Source organism: Pristis pectinata, chromosome 6 (assembly GCF_009764475.1).
Source record: "Pristis pectinata isolate sPriPec2 chromosome 6, sPriPec2.1.pri, whole genome shotgun sequence".
NCBI lineage: Eukaryota > Metazoa > Chordata > Chondrichthyes > Rhinopristiformes > Pristidae > Pristis > Pristis pectinata.
In genome coordinates, this window is record NC_067410.1 from 48,667,058 (window position 1) to 48,685,104 (window position 18,047).

At 39.7% G+C, this 18,047-nt stretch overlaps 1 protein-coding gene across 1 annotated transcript in view; it reads left to right on the plus strand.

Annotated features, from left to right (window-relative positions):
• Window positions 1-18,047, plus strand: part of dnah1 (dynein, axonemal, heavy chain 1) — a gene marked incomplete at its 5' end in the record, with an annotated part of 293,077 nt that overhangs the window by 190,677 nt on the left and 84,353 nt on the right. The window contains 6 exon segments of the mRNA XM_052017691.1: window positions 173-381; window positions 5,461-5,632; window positions 5,726-5,917; window positions 9,056-9,166; window positions 12,020-12,205; window positions 14,831-15,022. Of these exon segments, the coding sequence (XP_051873651.1) occupies window positions 173-381; window positions 5,461-5,632; window positions 5,726-5,917; window positions 9,056-9,166; window positions 12,020-12,205; window positions 14,831-15,022 (1,062 nt within the window).

An 18,047-nucleotide genomic window follows, 5' to 3' on the forward strand; every position in this document is an offset into this window, starting at 1 on the left:
CATTCCAGATAGAAAAGAAAAAAATGTAAATATTTAATGTGCGAGTATTGGCAAGCCACTTCTACCCTTGAATGATAGTTTGGGATGGATTTAAGTACCACACCAAAAATAAATTATTAAAAATGATTGACATAAAACTTAATTCCAACTCTTATTATTTTTATTTTCATAGATCAAGGAGGAGTCATTTTTAGAGGATGTCAATAATATCTTGAACTCAGGAGATGTTCCAAATTTATACAGCTTTGATGAGCAGGAGGTAATCTTCACTGCAATGAAACCAGTTGTATTGGACCTTGGGCAGCAACCAACTAAAGCCAACATGATGGCTACATACACAAAGCGAGTACGCAATAATATTCATACCGTACTGTGTATGAGGTAAGTGTTCCTGGTTATACCTTCAAAGCTGGATTGTTCCCAAATGCATGTTTTGAAAAATGTATGTGTCAAGTGACAACTACGTACGCATTTCTTGATTAATTCTTTGCATTCTATTTTCTACTAAGAAGACATCAAATTCTGTCACTTGCCTCAGTTGGACAAGCTTCTGTTCACTTTTGGGTCCAAGTGGAAGCATTCATTTCAAAACGTGTGTCATTTCAAAAACAGTGCTTGTTGAAGTGTAAGATTTGATGGGGCTTGGGGGTGGGAGGAGTGTGGCAGTGGGGAAAGGGTCAAAGATTCAACTTAACACCATGTTAATAAGGGAAGTTAGTAAACTTTTTTTTCCAGACAGAATTAATACATAATAGTACTAAAGCAAGGGTTTCCAACACCAACCAGATGTTGCCATATTACTTCTTAGATGTTGGATGGAGAGTACACATGCCAGTGATGTTCACATAGACTGATTCCCATGAACATGTTTCAGCTAAGCCCAGTTGGTTTCTGCCAACATGGAATTTTCTCATGAACCCCAATTTGACTTTGTTCCCTTTTACAAAAAGCTGGGCTTCTGCTACTAATCTGTACTCTGATTTTTATTAAATTTGCATAATAATTAAAAGAATATGTTTTATTTCCATTAAATTATCAGATAAAACTGATCATGTCATTTTCTCAATAATTTTATTTCCTCCTTATCTGTCTGTCAGATTCACATTGCCTTCAAAATCAAATATATCAGCATTTTCAGCCTTAATATTTTCACCTTTCATGCCTTTCAGCTGTGCCTCCCATTTTGTGGGCACATAATTCTGCCTTGCATTCATTCAGTGGGGAAGGGATAGATTGTCCTTTGGACGCTTACTGATGTATTTGTGGCATTGCATATTCCTACATTAACTAACTGTTAGCATTTGAAGTGAACTTGACCAAGCCAGCCAAAGTGTAGGCAGATATGATGTTTAGCTCCATTACGGTCCCTTAAACTTGAAAAATAGACAGCTGTTAATGACATGAGGCATTGTCTCAACCATCTGAGCTGATTAACCAGCTCAAAAACTGCTGGATGACCTGTCCTGGGCCCAGTACATAGATGCAATCACAAGGAAGGCATGCCAGCGTCTTTACTTTCTTAGGAGGTTAAGGAGGTTCAGCATGTCACCAAACACTCTAACAAACTTCTGTAGGGGTGCTGATGAAAGAATCCTGACCGGTTACATCATGGTCTGGTATGGCAATTCGAATGCACAGGAACATAAGAAGCTGCAGAGACTGTAGTGGACAGCCCAATACGTCATGGACACATCCCTCCCCATCATCGGTAGTATCACATGAAGCACTGTCTCAAGAAGGGAACATTCATCATCAAAGATCCCCACCATCTGGGCCATGCCATCTTCTTGCAGCTACCATTGGGTCCCACACCACCAGATTCAAGAACAGCTACTTCCCTTCAACCATTCTGTTCTTGAACCAACTGGCACAACCCTAATCACTGCAATTTAGCAACATTATGCCCACTTTGATCACTTTGCACTAAAATGGACTTGGTTACTTTTTGTTCCAATTATGCTCTTTCTTGCTAAAATTGTTTATAATTTATGTTTTCCTTGTGAATGCTGCTTATATGATGCTATGTGCCTGTGGTGATGCTGCTGCAAGTAGATTTTCATTGCACCTGTGCATACATGTACTTGTGCATATGACAATAAACTCGACTTTGACCGACCTTTAAAGGTCTTCTCAAAAGTTGCTTCAAAGCAGGGTGAAATCTTGTATATTGAAATTGGTTTATTATTGTCACATACTGAGGTACATTGAAAAGCTTGTTTTGCATACCATTCAAAACCTGTCTTGCATACAGATCAATCCAAAACAAGTGTATTGAGGTAGTACAAGGTAAAACAATAGAGAATGCAGAGTAAAGTGTCACAGCTACAGAGAAAGTGCAGTGCAGGTAGACAATAAGGTACAAGGTCATAACTAGGTAGATTGAGAGGTTAAAGAGTCCATCTTATCATACTAAGGAACTGTTCAATAGTCGTATAACAGCGGGATAGAAGCTGCCCTTGAGCCTGGTGGTACATGCTTTCAGGCTTTTGTATCTTCTGCCCGATGGGAGGGAGGAGAAGAGAGAATGTCCAGAGTGGGTGGGCTGCTTTACCAAGGCAGTGAGAAGTATAGGCAGTGAAGGATTTAGGAGGGGAGTTCTTGATATAAGAAATGATAATACCATTGGCATTATCTTGTATAAATGCATTAACGTGTCTGTTAGAATTGAAAATAATGAAGTTCATTAAACTATATTTAACAGTGAATTTCATTGCGTAGTGGAAAAGATTTTAATCTACAATCCATTTCCAAACATGTGCTTTGCAATCACTTGCACAAAATTCATTTGCCTATTCGAGGCTTGCAAATGTTGCAACCTATTTTCACAGAAGGAAGTTTTAACTGAGAAATTGAAACCTCCTGACTTTTTGAAGGAAACCAATCTTATCTGCTTGTGGCTGGGGATACTCAGTTATCAATCTTCTGTTGAGCAGATCCTGTTGTAAGGCTTTTTTCTTAGTGGTTGCTTCCAGAAATTGACTTTGCTACTAATGTCATTTATGCCCCCTGATCATATCTACAACCCTCCCATTGGACCCTGGTCTGATCTTGTGTCCAAACCCACCTCCCCGTCCCTCCCTAGATACTGACCTGTTTCTACCTTCCATGGCCTGATTTTTGATCTCACGGTACCCACGTCCTGATTCTGGTGACCCCTTCCCCCACCTGTGTTACTCCTCTCCATCTCTCCACAATGGTGATCGAGCAGGGGATAGGCCCATATGCCTGTTTTTGCTTACGTGAACTCTCAAGCCTTCAGGCCTGCAGGAATATTGCAATCAAGGTGACTGTGGATGAAATGGTGCAAGACTATATTCCCACACACCAACCCCACACTCCACAACACATAACACCAGTTTAACATGGTGTTTAAATTGCTAAAAAAAAGGCTACTTCAGCATTCATTTAATGATATTAAATGGCGAAAATTAGTTTCCTGTTGAGGCATTAACTTTACAATAGTTGAGGTATCACTGACATTCACAAGGAATTAGTGCTGAAGGTGACAATACATAAACTCAAATCCTTAAAATTAAAACTGCATGGCTCAGGGTTGCTCTTGCCCATGTAAATTGTAAATTGGTTACATTGGTAAATTGGTTTATTATTGTCACATGTACCAAGGTACACTGAAAATCTTTGTTTTGCATGCCACCCATAGAGATCATTTCATTACAACAGTGGAATGAGGTAGTATAAGGGAAAACAATAACAGAATGCAGAATAAAGTGTTACAATTACAGAGTAAGTGCAGTGAAAGCAGATAATGAGGTGCAAGTTCATAACTAAGTAGATTGTGAGGTCAAGAGTCCACCTTATCATACTAGGGGACCATTCAATAGTCTTTTCACAGCGGGATAGAAGCTGTCCTTGAGCCTGGTGGTACGTGCTTTCAGGCTTTTGTATCTTCTGAATGATGGGAGGGGGGAAGAGTGGTGTCTTTGATTATGTTGGCTGCTTTTCCAAGGCAGCGATAAGTTTGTCAGTCCCAGAATTAGATTGGTTATTGGGTTATGTTGCCTGGGGAGTGAGGAACCCCTGAACCAGAATCACTTCTCACTCATTTATAGGCCTAAAACTTGGTCATATCAGTAATTCTAGATACTGCTTCTGTTGTGAAAGAAACTTTACTGAAGACTACCCTGCCATGGAGCCTGGTTTCTCTCGTCTCTCCGTCTCTCTCTACCCCTTCCTGAGATTTCTTTTTGTGCCTATTTATTTTTTTCTCAGGAGTCTAATTTATTTTAGAAGGAAGCTGTGACTTGTTTTCCCATTAGATGGTGATGTTGTAAGGCAGAATATATGTTCAGTGTTTTATTAACCTCTTTGTAGAGTGTACAGATTTAAGCAAATGAGACATGAGAAGCTCAGACAAGGTGTGTGTAGCAAAGGTATTCCAGTGACTGGAACTTTCTATGAATATTCTTGCAGCACAGACAGCAGTTAGTCACAAGCAATACTCTTAAAGCAATGAAAATCAACATAACTGCAGATGCTGGAAATCTGAAATAAAAACAGAAAATGCAGGAAACCCTCAACAAATTAGGCAGCATTAGGAGGGACAGTTGATTTCTCTCTCCACAGATGTGCCTGACCTGCTCAATGTTTACAGCATGTCCTGTTTCTATTAAAGCAGTGAATATTGCTCTCAATAAATAGTAAATATACTACAACAGTTAAGAACCAGCATACTAAAGAATTATTCCACGGAGTTGGCCCCAAGGTATTTGAGGTCATTGGTTATGGCCTCCAATTTGCACATGCACAACTCCATTACCTTGATGCACATACAGATCCATCATGTTGTTAGGTGAGTAAATGCAGTTCCCTGAGCCCAAGTGTACATGACCCAAGTGAAGCCTGCAGCCTTTCAAGCCCTGAGTCAGGTGCATACATGCAAGCCTGTGATTAGGTGAATGGACATCATGGAGACATGGTGATATTGTTAAAATACTAGAGATTCCAGATCACACCCAGAGAGTTCTCAAATATATAGATCCCATTTCTCAGGGAAGAGCTGTCAGGCTGCTCAAGTAGTCTGACTGCATGGTTTTAGCATTGCTGGTATGTGTTCCTTTCTCCACCCACCAAGGAATGTCCACAGACCAGGAATTAATTTCCTGATGGTGACTTATAAACAAGTTAACCCAATTTTTTTTTACTGTAAAATGACTAGACATATAGTGGTTCAGGCAATCAATCTGAGTCACTCAAATTGAAATATTTCCATGTCAGATCAACTTGCTGTTGAGTTTTAACGCTCTGAGTTATTGAGAGTCATATATAGTGTGTGAGCTAACCTGCAACATTAACATGGTAAATAACTCATCAAAATGACCCGTAAGTTGATCTAGCAGTATGTGTTTTATAAAAACGTAACATATAAATTCTAAATTATCTTTTATAGGATCTTTTGTGTAAGTAATTTTTGTAAACATTTGCTGTGTTTTCATCCCCCAGTCCAATTGGGGAAGTGTTCAGGGCCCGATTGCGCCAGTTTCCATCTCTCGTAACATGCAGTACGATTGACTGGTTTAATGAATGGCCAACTGAAGCTCTCCAGTCTGTTGCTAATGCCTACCTAGAGGAAATGCCAGAGCTTGATGCAAGTCCAGACATTATGAAGGCACTGGTGAGGCTTCAAGTGTTGCAATCTTCAGATTCATTCTGTAACTTCCATTGTTTCTGCATGCAAAACATATCTTTCTTTGTTGCTTCTCTCTAGGTTCAGATGTGTGTCTCTATTCACCAAACAGTTGCAAAAAAGTCCTTGCAGTATATGCGTGAGCTTTCCAGACACAATTACATCACACCTAAGAGCTACCTAGACTTGCTCGGCCTCTTCTCTGTACTGATTGGTATAAAGATACAAATGCTGACAACAGACAAAAACAGGATGAAAGGTGGTCTAGACAAGGTGAAGTACTCAATGTTGTATATGTTGCTGTGTCAAACTAAAAATCCAACATTAAGCTTTTTGGGTGTAGTGGTGTTTTTGTCATGAAGAGCAGGGAGATTCTAGGTTTTGTTATTGACCTATGCTGAGATAGATAGTAGTCAGATGTGCATTAAGAATGCTTACAAGAATAACATGGTATGGTGACCTGCTGAGAACCTTTTGTGACTGGTAGATCCTTGGCCAAAGAACTGAAGATGAATTCTTCCCTTCTTCTCCCATCACCCCCCTTGCCATCCTCCCAAGATGTTGCCCTGCAACTGAGACCAAAGGTTAGTACATATGGTTTCACACACAGCTGTGGCCCCGAGAAACTTCTATCTTGTTACCACATCAAAAGGCCAGGCAGTGGCTCTGGTTTTCCCAGTTTATGTAAAGTTTTAATTTCCATATTGTATGAGGCAAGTTCTGTTCACATAATGAGGTGAACTCATCTGTAATACAGGTTTTGACAGACGGATGCTTGTGAGTAAGGATAGACTGTGCAGTGCTCTACATGATTACACACAAAACATTTCAGAACTGAGTATCATATTGGCTGTCATCTTCTAACAAGACAGAAGATCGTAATATTTTAGGTACAGTCAACATGATTCTTTGAAAAAGATATGGCATTTGACTAATTTGTGAGCATTCTTTAGGATGTAACTAGCAGTTTGATAGAATAGAACCAGTAGAAATAGTATATTTGGATTTACAAAAAGCATAAGGTGCCATGTACAGTATGCAAGATGAGGGTTTATGGCATTGAAGGTAATGTTTTAGCATAGATAGAGGATTGCTTAACTGACAGAAAACAGAATTATTGCTGGCACCTCAGCTGCTTATAAATTGTGTTAGTGAATTAGATAAAAGTAAGTAAGAAAAATGATGAAGGCAGAGCTGTAGATGTGGTTTACATGGACTTCAAAAGGCTTTTGACAAGTCCGGCATGGAAAGCTGGTCCAAAATGTTAAGGCACAAGAGATCTGAGGCATGTTGGCAAACTGAATCCAAAACTGGTTTGGTGATAGAAGCTGGGGGAGGGGGTGGGGGTGTGGGGGAGGAGGATGGGTGTTTTTCTGACTGTAACTCTGTAACAAGTGGTGTACCATAGGATCGGTGCTGGAACCTTTGTTGTTTGTAATATAGATAAATGACTTGGATAGAGAATATAGGTCGTCTTATTAGCAAATTTGCGGATGAAATGAAAAGTGGTGGTCTCATAGATAGCGAAGAAGATTGTCTAAGGAGACAGCAGGACATAGGTCACTTGGAAAGTTGAGCCAGAGCAGTGGCAAATGAAATTTAGTCCAAGCAAGGGTGAAGTAATGCACTTTAAGAAGTCAAATTCTGGTAAGATTTGTAGAGCAAATGGTAGGGACCTTAAGAGTGTTGGTGTACAGAGGGACCTCTGGGTGGAAGTCCAGAGCTCACTGAAAGTGGTGACACAGGTGGATAGGGTAGTGAAAAGGCATGTTGTGTGCTTGCCTTCATGGGCCGAGGCTTTCAAGAGCTGGGATGTCCTGCTATAGCTGTACAAAATGTTGGTTGGACCGCACTTAGAATACTGTGTATAGTTCAGGAAGGATCTGTAGCTATAGACAGATTGCAGAAGAGATTCACTAAGATATTACCTGGAGTGTATATCTATAGTTATAAGGAGAGACTGGATAGGTTGGGTTTATTCTCACTGGAACATAGGAGGCTGAGGGGTGACCTTAGAGGTTATAGGGGCATAGACAGATAGGATAGTCAGAGTTTTTTTCCCAGGGCAAGGGAATCTAGAACTAGGGGGCACAGGTTTAAGACGAGAGGGGAGAAATTTAAAGGAAATCTGAGGGTAAGTTTTTCACACAGAGGGTAGTGGTTATCTGGAATGAGGGGGTGGAAGAGGCAGATACAATTACAATGTTTTATAGGCTTTTGGAGAGGTACTTAAATAGAAAAGGCATAGGGGGATATGGGCCTAATGTAGGCAAATGGGATTAGCAGAGATGGCATCACAGTTGGCATGGATGAGGTGGTCCAAAGGAGCCTATTTCTGTGCTGTACAATTCTGACTCTATGATTCTGTGAAGGGGCCTGATGTAAATGCCAATGATACAAAGATAGGTGGAGAAATAAATTGTGAGGAATACATAATCTAGACAGGATATAAAGGAATTAAGTTTGTGGGCAAAAATATGGCAGATGGAATATAATGAGAGGGAGTGTGCATTTATGGACTTCAATAAAAAGAATAGAAAATCAGAAAATTATTTAAATGAGATGAAAATATCAATGTCAATGTTTATCAGTTATTAAAATCAGTATGCAGATACATCAGGTAATTAGGAAGGCATATGGGATAATGGTCTTTATTGCAAGAGGGATAGAGCACAACTAAGACTACATCCGGAGCACTACATATAGTTTTGGTCTCCTTATTTAAGGGAAAAGTATGTTTGTCTTGGAGCCAGTTCACTAGATTAATTTCGGGGATAAGGTGGTTGTCTCAGAGCAACAATTGAGCAATTAGGTCTATACTGTCTGGAGTTTAGAGGAATGAGGGGTGATCACATTTGGGCACAAGATTCTGGCAGCATGCAATGCTTTTTTTTAAACAAGTCTGTGTGTACAGTTCTAAGTATCTTGACTGTGTCAATAAAGAAAACATTCATATCTCCTTTGTGCTCAGGAGTTAATCACAAATATAAAACCAAAACCATCAGACTTAGCAGGGGCTTGACTGGGAAGCTGCTGTGCGGATTTTCCGCCCAGTGAGGGAATCTGGAATTAGTGGGTGTGGTCTTAAGATAAATTTTGGCCACATATGAAACAAGGCAAAACTTCATTTCAAGGAGGGTTGTGAATCTTTAGAATTCTTATCTCAGAAAGCCTATGCCATTAAGAAGAAAGGAGAAAGAGATAGACAGGAATTAAGAGAGATCAATTGTGAGATCGATTGAAGCCAAAGATTAGACCAGTCATAGTCTTATTGAATGGCAGATCAGACTCAAGGGGTCACTTTGTCCTATTCCTTATGTTCTAAAGAGCTAAACAGTGACAATTTGTCAGTGTATGCAATGCCGAATATCTTTCAGTGAAATTTCTCCTGCATTTTATTTTCTGATGTAGCTGTTGCGCACCGCAGAAGATGTGGCTAAAATGCAGGAAGAGTTGGAATCAATGAGACCCCTTCTAGAGGAGGCAGCACATGATACTGCAACAACTATGGAAAAAATAAAGGTACATGAAATTTAATGGTCATGTTGCTATCATCTAAAGTTAGAATACTAAATATTGAAGTACAGACCCCTGAAAGTAAAAATACTGACAAAAGATTTATTACCAGAAATGTTAATATGAACACATAGGAAGTTTCCAAGCAGGAAAAGACAAGATAGTAAATCAAACCTGTCACAACAAAATTGGCTAGGGTAGCATGACTGAATACATTTTCCATTCACCTCCTTAGCTTGCACCAGGTAATCTCTGAAAAGACCTAAAATAAAACAAACATTTAGACCTAGAAATTCTGAAATTCTGAAGGTCTGTACTGAACAAGACCCAAGGAGTCACATGCTATAGATCAGGCTTTGCAAACTGTGTGCTAAAAGGTTGTCGCAAGTTCCACTAATGTGGAACACACTAAAGAAAACAGGCTTGGGTCAGGATTCAAATCACAATAAGTGTAATGGGGGAGGGGCAGGGCAAGAGATAGTGGGGAGTTGGGGGTAACAAGAACCTTGCTATGGGTCATCAGGGAGGGTTGAACTCACAATTGTGGGATGGCAGATGTTTGCTTTGTAATTGGGGGTTGGAGAGGTGGGTTCAGTTTGAGATTAAGGAGACAAAGGTCAAACTAAAAATTGAGGGAATGAAGGTCAGTCTGTGATCAAGAGCTGAGGGTCATGACGAGGGATGGAAGGTAAGTATGAAACTTACAGGATCTGTTAGAGTGAGTTCCTACCATCAGACCAAACAGTCTCGGATCTGCTCAGAAATTCCCCATCTCATGACGCTGAAGAAGACCTTGCACACATTATCAAAGCTGGTTCTGCATAAATGCTCTGCAATCATGCACGCTTGATGCAAAATCACAGAAATGGTTTCCAACAAATGCACGTAAAACCCAGAAACAGAATAGCAGACTTCATGATCCATGTGTTAAGTCTTATTTCTCTCAACAAAACAAGTTTTTGTTAAATTTCAATGATGTAGCACATACAAAGATTATGCTATGTAATAAAACATTCTAGTCCCCAGTATCAAAAAGGAAAACAATGGTCTGGAAACTATTTCCTTAACTCCCTCAGTTGATCAAATCCAACACATTTCAAGTGTGAGAATACTTATCTTGAAGCAATCTTTATACCAATAAACATGTAGTTCAGTTCTGCTTAAGAGGATAAAATCCACTTTCATCTTTCTGCATATTTACATAATTTATTACATGTGGGGTTTGTTTAATTTTTAATTTACTCTCTGCGCTGTTAGTTGTGGAAGCTATTGCCAGGCACCATAATAATGCAGAATAAATTGACAAGAACATTTATCACCAGTGAGTGCAACTGGACTAATTCCACACACTGAGCTGAATGTCCTTTATGGAAAACTGCCAGCAGTTCCATGGATCATCAGATTATCCTTTTCACCTACAATATGATTGCGTTCAAGTGAATAGTTTGGATACAGTTTCACTGGGTCTGACTCCAGTGCTTGCAAGCAGAGTAGTAAATAATACATTAAGTCTTTATACCTTGGGCATGCTAAGAGTAATATCAGTTAATCAGCTAATCGGAAGAATAGAGGGACAAACATTGGGAGAGAAATGGAACTGCTGACAGTCTACCAACTTTCTGCCACTTCAATTTTTGGACAAAGTTTAATTCCAAAGAATGGAATATAAACCTGTTTATCCAAACTCTGTTGCTCCTTTCCTATCCCTGATCCAATGTTGTCCATGTTGCCAAGAACAGGCAGTAGGTCAGCTGGTGACCAATTTCATTATGTATGTAGACATCCTGAGCTGCATTCAGGGAAAGCTAAAACCGGTTTGAAGTTTTGTAACAATGGTTTGTTTTTGTAAGTGCTATAAAAATGTTATTTCTTCACTTGTTGCCATTACAAATCTCTTCTTTTGAGTGTGGCTGCAGGGAGCTGCGGCTTGACCGTGAAAACAGTGCATGTTTATTTGTGATATCTGGGGGCAGACACAGCTCATGTTCATACATCCACTGCTTGTGTGATTTTCAGTGCACATGAAAACCACCCCAATAGTAATCAAATGGAAAGTCATGTGCCATGCAGAAAAGGCAGGAGGCTATTGTGTTGCTGAAATGGGCTGAGAAATGGCAGATGGAGTTTAATCCAGGATAGGTGATGCATTTTGGCAGTACTAATGAAGCTAGGACATACACCATGAAAGGTAAGGTCTCAAGGAATATTGAGGAGTAGAGGGACCTTAATGTGCAAGTCCAAAGATCCTTGAAGGTAGATAATGTGATTAAGAAGGCATATAGGATATGGCTTTCATTAGTCGGGGCACTAAGTACAAGAGCAGGGAGGTTATGCTCCAATTTTATAGAATGTTCGTCAGATGTCAGCTGGAGTACCGCATGCAGTTCTGGTTACCACACTATAGGAGAGATGTGAAAATGCTGGAGAGGATGCAGAGGAGATTCACCAGAATGTTGACTGAGATAGAGTGTTTCAGTTATGAGGAGAGACTAGAGAGACTACATCTGTTTTTTCCTGGAGCAGAGAAGGTTAAGAGGGGATATGATTGAGGTATTTAAAACTATGGCAGTTAAGACAGGGTAGACTGAAGAAAACATTTCCCCATATCAGAGGTGAATAAAACTAGAGGACATAGATTTATGGTTAGAGTTAAGGGACTTATTTTTCACGTTGCATAATATGGTAGAAAACAGAAGTTTAATTAAATATTACATAGATTGCGCACAATGCCACTTTGAGAAATGTTATTATTTCTTGAGAGGAATGGCAAATTGCAGGTAAGACCCTGACCTGATAACATTAAGGACTTGTAAAAGTTTGTTTACATGTGCAGTTCCTAATACGCCATCTATATTTCAGGCTGATACTACCATTGCAGAGGAGACCCGCAAGGCTGTTAGTGAAGAGGAAGCAAAGGCCTCAGAAAAGGCAAATATAGCCCAAGCAATTGCTGATGATGCTCAAAAGGATTTAGACGAGGCATTGCCTGCTCTAGATGCAGCTTTGGCCAGCCTAAAGTCCCTGAATAAAAATGATGTAACTGAGGTAAGTCCCAATTTAGCTTTCAAATTATTTCTAATTATCCATGTAGTTTTTAAGGATCACAAATCTTGTCACATGAAGCAAATTAACCTTCAATAAATACTCTCTTTAAAAAAAAAATTCCCCTTTCTCACATTCTCTTCATGGTTATTTCTAACCTGCAGTACCTATACCATTGTGAGAAAGTGACACTTACCGTCACATATTTCCTCCCAGTGGAGGCACATTTTTAATATTGAGATGAGGGAAGAAGACACAGGACTATCAATGATGCTATTGTTTAAAACATCTTTTCCTGGTAACTTGATTCCAAGTTGTAAAACATGGACATTTTCTTCTTGAATGCTTAAGAAGAATTACATAAGTAATCTATTTAGAATATGATCTTCCTTGGAGTTATTCTACAGATTCATCAAGTTCCTTCTCCCTCACCAATTTGGTAAGATATTAATGCACTCATAATACATCTGGCCTCTCAGAGTATGATAGATTTATGCTCTAGAACACTGTAGACATTCCTGATCTGGGATAGTTACTGACTTCATAATTTTTTTTATTTTGCTTAAATATGATCTTCCATATGTATATCTTAGGATGGCAGAACAGGTGGTTAGATACCCACCTGTTCTACTCAAAGGAGCTTGGAGATGTATTTCATTGATTTGACTGGTTGGTTTTGTGTTGGCTGCAGATTATCACTAGTTGTATTTCAATGATACAGTAAATTTATTTACAGATAGTGATTCATGATTTATTATCTTTTTAGTTCAGTTGTCACATTAACATTCAGCATAGGTACAGATGTTTCCCATGTTCTACATGGAGTCTTTTATTATAGGCTTTAACAGTTGCAAAACCTAAATATATTGATAGAAATGAATGTATATAGAAAATAGACATAATTTTGATGTGAAATGAGGGATATTTGCCCAGCAAATGGAATTAGATGGCACATACAAGAATGGCGTAGTTTCTATGAAGTACATTCACAGTGGCATAATTAGGCTTAATTATTTAAAATAAACTATTACTCAAAAATATAAGAAAGGTTATATTAAGTGATAGTAATGTAGCATATACCTTTCAGTGAATTTTTTTATAATAAACCTTCCCCCATCATCTCATCTGGAGATTAATCTGTTAAAAATATCCCCTATTTATAAGTGTAAGACCTTGCAGACAATTGCTCCACTCACAGAGTTACAACCACTAATCTCTTTTACAAGTTTGATGGCACCTTTCTAAAACTTGTTCTCTTTGGAACACCTAAAAGCAGGCTTTACGGATTGTATACAGTTTCCCAGACTTTTTTTACATATTCAAAATAACTTGAATTTATTGCTTATATATCATCAATAATGTGGTATTGGTATTGGTATGGGTTTATTATTGTCACTTGTACTGAGGTACAGTGAAAAGCTTGTCTTACAAACCGATCGTACAGGTCAATTCTTTACACAGTCCAGTTACATTGTGTTAGTACAGAGTGCATTGATGTAGTACAGGTAAGAACAATAACAGTACAGAGTTAAGTGTCACAGCTACAGAGAAAGTGCAGTGCAATAAGGTGCAAGGTCACAACAAGGTAGATAGTGAGGTCATAGTCCATCTCATTGTATGGGAACCGTTCAATAGTCTTATCACAGTGGGGTAGAAGCTGTCCTTAAGTCTGGTGGTACGTGCCCTCAGGCTCCTGTATCTTCTACCCGATGGAAGAGGAGAGAAGAGAGAATGTCCCATGTGGGTGGTGTCTTTGATTATGCTGGCTGCTACACCAAGACAACGAGAGGTAAAGACAGTCCAAGGAGGGGAGGTTGGTGTCCATGATGCGCTGGGCTGTCTCCACAACTCTCTGCAGCTTCTTGCAGTCCTGGGCAGAGCAGTTGCCATACCAAGCCGTGATATGGTGCATCAGTAAAAGTTGGTGAGAGTCAAAGTGGACAAACCAAATTTCTTTAGCCTCCTGAGGAAGTAGAGGCACTGGTGAGCTTTCTTGGCTGTGGCATCTATGTGATTTGACCAGGACAGGCTGTTGGTGATCACTCCCAGGAACTTGAAGCTGTCAACCCTCTTGACCTCAGCACCATTGATGTAGACAGATGCATGTACACTGCCCCCTTTCCTGAATGTGAAATTGTATCATTGTGACTCGGAACAAATGATAAATTTATACCATGTTGCTGATGTTGTTCTGGTTATTTATTGAAGGATTGAATGTAACTACTTGGAATTAAATCCAGCCTGGAATGATTTGTCAAAACCCCATGTCTGCCTGCCAGCTGAAGTCGTCTCAATTCAGTTCTTTTTGGGAAAAAGTCTATAGTTTTTTTAAAAAAGCAATTCCTAACAATCTCACTTAATTTCTCCACACTGGCTGGTGTGGAAATTGGAAAAACATAATACTGCAATGGGGCGGTCAGATTTGAAATTAAAGATATGGAAAATTATAGAGTCAAGACAGGTTCACTCTGCATCTAACTGTTATTCACACACTTGGCATTAGAATACAAAGCATTGCATTTCCAAACACTTTCATACTTCATCTTCATGAAAACACCAAATAAATTGGTGATGTGGTTTTAATAAATCTGGCAAGTGAAAATAATTTTATTTGTACTCTGCATATAGGTACGAGGCATGCAACGCCCACCCCTTGGCGTGAAGTTGGTGATGGAAGCAGTGTGTATTATGAAGGGAATTAAACCAAAAAAAATCGCAGGAGAAAGACCAGGGACTAAAATTGATGACTATTGGGAACCAGGAAAAGGACTTTTACAGGATCCAGCCAAATTCCTGGACAGCTTGTTTAAATATGACAAGGTATAGTTTTGTCTAAAACTCATTGCAGTCAGTTTTGTTGCCTTTCTGACAAGTTTGGCTTAACATCAATTAGAAAAAAAATTAAGCTTGAAATTCTGCTGTCCTTAAATTCATGCAAAGTCTGTTGCTGCTTTGGAAATCCAGGCAATCAGTGACAGCTTCAAAACCTTCCAGGATTCGCTCTCTCTGCATGAAGATGTTTTTTGCCTCATTTTAATCCTAAATATCCTACCCCTTATTTTGAAAATGTGACTCCTAGTTCTAGATTCCTCAGCAAGAGGACATACCCAGGTCCCTTTGAACATTTGGTAGGCTCTCAGCATTTCTGTTTCTTCCGCCAAAGTGCATAACCTGATATTTTCCCACATTATATTCCATCTGCCATATTGTTGCCCATGCATGCAGATTGTTTATATCTCCTTGAAGCCTGTTTGCAGTGTAATCACTGTTCACATCCCCACTTAGTTTTGTTTCAATCACAAACTTTGAAAGATTATATTTGATCCCGTAATAACGGGACAGCAATATATTTCCAAAACAGGGTGATGTCTGACTTGGAGGGGACCATGCAGATGGTGATGTTTCCAGTACGTTTTGCACTTGTTCTCCTTGGTGGTAGAGATGGGTTTGGGAAGTGGTGAGTAACTGCAGTACATCTTGAAGATGGTATTACAGCATACACTGCAGCCATTTTGCATTGGTAGTGAAGGATGCAATTTCTAATTTTTACTTCCAGCCTTGTTTCTCTCCATCCTGACACTCCTCTCAGGTTCTCAAATCCCCACCCAAGCTGGTTTAAACCCTCCCCAAAAATACTGGACAACCCCCCATGAGGATAATGGTCCCAGTCCTGTTGAGGTGTAATCCATATGACTGGGACCATATGGATGTGTTGCATGTGTTTCTTCTCCAGACAGATCCATGGTGATTAATAAACTTTCAACACCATCTCTCAACACCATTTGTGCCAATCAGTCTCTCCTTATTTCCACCTTATTATGGAATAATAAGGTGGAAATAAGGAATGATCCAAAAATTTCAAAAATCTGAAGCCTTTCCTCCTCCTCCATCTTTCCAGTGACTCATTCACATTCTCTGTCCTTTTTCTATACTTGTTAACAGGTGGCACTGGGAGTCGTCCTGAAACCACCACCACTGAGGCCCTACTTTATAACCTCTTTCTTAAAATCTGCTTGCAGAACCTCACCCTCTTTCTACCTATGTCATTGGTACCACTGTGGACAACAACTCCTGGTTCTACAGGATGCTCTGAAGCTGCTTAATTACATCCTTGACCCTTACATCAAGGAGGCAATGTACCATCTTGATGTCTGCTCCATTCCCTATTGCAATTACTTCTCTCCTGAGCAGCTGAGCCACTTGAGGTGCTGTGCTCCTGGGTTTGGCTGCACTCCCCTGAAGAAGCATTGCCCTCACCAGAGTCCAGAAGTGGAAATGTTAGTATCAAGATGGATGTTTCCTGAATCACATGTCTGCTCCTCCTAGTCTCCCTCCTGCTCATCTGTTCCATTTGTATTTGCATGCTCTTAAGCTGAACACTGTTAAGCAAAAAGCTGAAGATGCTCGAAATCTGAAATAAAACTGAAAATGTTGGAAATACTCAGCAGGTCAAGCAGCATCAGTGAAGAGAGAAACAGAGTAAATGTTTCTCTCTGAGGGGTAACAAGTGTGACCTCTAAAGTTCGAACACCATATGGTAATTTTAGTCATAGTGTCTATTGCTTTTTCATTTGTTTCAGTGTTTGCATTTGACCATGCTCATATTGGGCAGGGGTGTGATAATGCCCAAATGTTGTGCCAAAAGATTGTTGATGTTAACTGAAATGAAAAGAGAGTGCTGGAAATATTTAGACAGCATCTGTGGACAGAGAAACAAAGTTAATATTTCAGGTCAATGGCCTTCCATCAGAACTAGAAATGGATTGAATTCAAATATGTTTTAGGCTGTGAGGGGAGTGATGGAGAGAACTAGGGGAATGCATAATAAGGTGGAAATAAGGAGAGACTGATTGGCACAAATGGTGTTGAGAGATGGTGTTGAAAGTTTATTAATCACCATGGATCTGTCTGGAGAAGAAACACATGCAATGAAGCTGAATGATGATAGAGGAGAAAGGGATTTTAAAAAGTGCTGAAACAATGAAATACACGGGGAGTAACTGGGAACAAAAGCAGAGATACATTTAACTGCAAAAGTACATGAAGGAAAAGGCAAGAGAAGATTATGCCGACAGTGTAATTGAAGTGGAATGAAAGGAGGGTCGTGGAGCTGAAACATTAGTTTTGACCTTGAGTTAAACGTAAATTCATTGTCATTCTTCTCAGGTTCTACAAAAAACATAGAATAGTACAGCACAGGAACAGGCCCTTCAATCCACGATGTTGAGCCGAACTAATTAAACTCATATTTAAATGCCTAACTAAACTAATCCCTTCTGCCCACACAATGTCCATATTCCTCCATTCTCTGCACATTCCTGCGTCTATCTAAGAGCCGCTTGAAAGCCTCTATCATATTTGCCCCCACTACCACCCCTGGCAGAGCATTCCAGGCACCCATCACTCTCTGTGTAAAAAAACTTGCCTCGTACATTTCCTTTGAACTTACCCCCTCTCACCTCAAATGTATGCCCTCTAGTATTAGACATTTCAACCCTGGGAAAAAGATACTGGCAGAAGGGATTAGTTTAGTTAGGCATTTAAATACTCTATCTATGCCTTTTATAATCTTATAAACTTCTATCAGGTCTCTCCTCAGCCTCCGCCGCTCCAGAGAAAACAACTGAAGTTTGTCTAACCTTTCCTCATAGCACATGCCCTCTAATCCAGGCAGCATCCTGGTAAACCTCTTCTGCACTCTCTCCAAAACCTCCACATCCTTCCTATAATGGGGCGACAAGAATTGAATGCAATACTCCAGATAAGGCCTAACTAGAGCTTTATAAAGCTGCAATATAATTTCCGGACCCTTGAACTCATTGCCTCGACTAATAAAGGCAAGCAT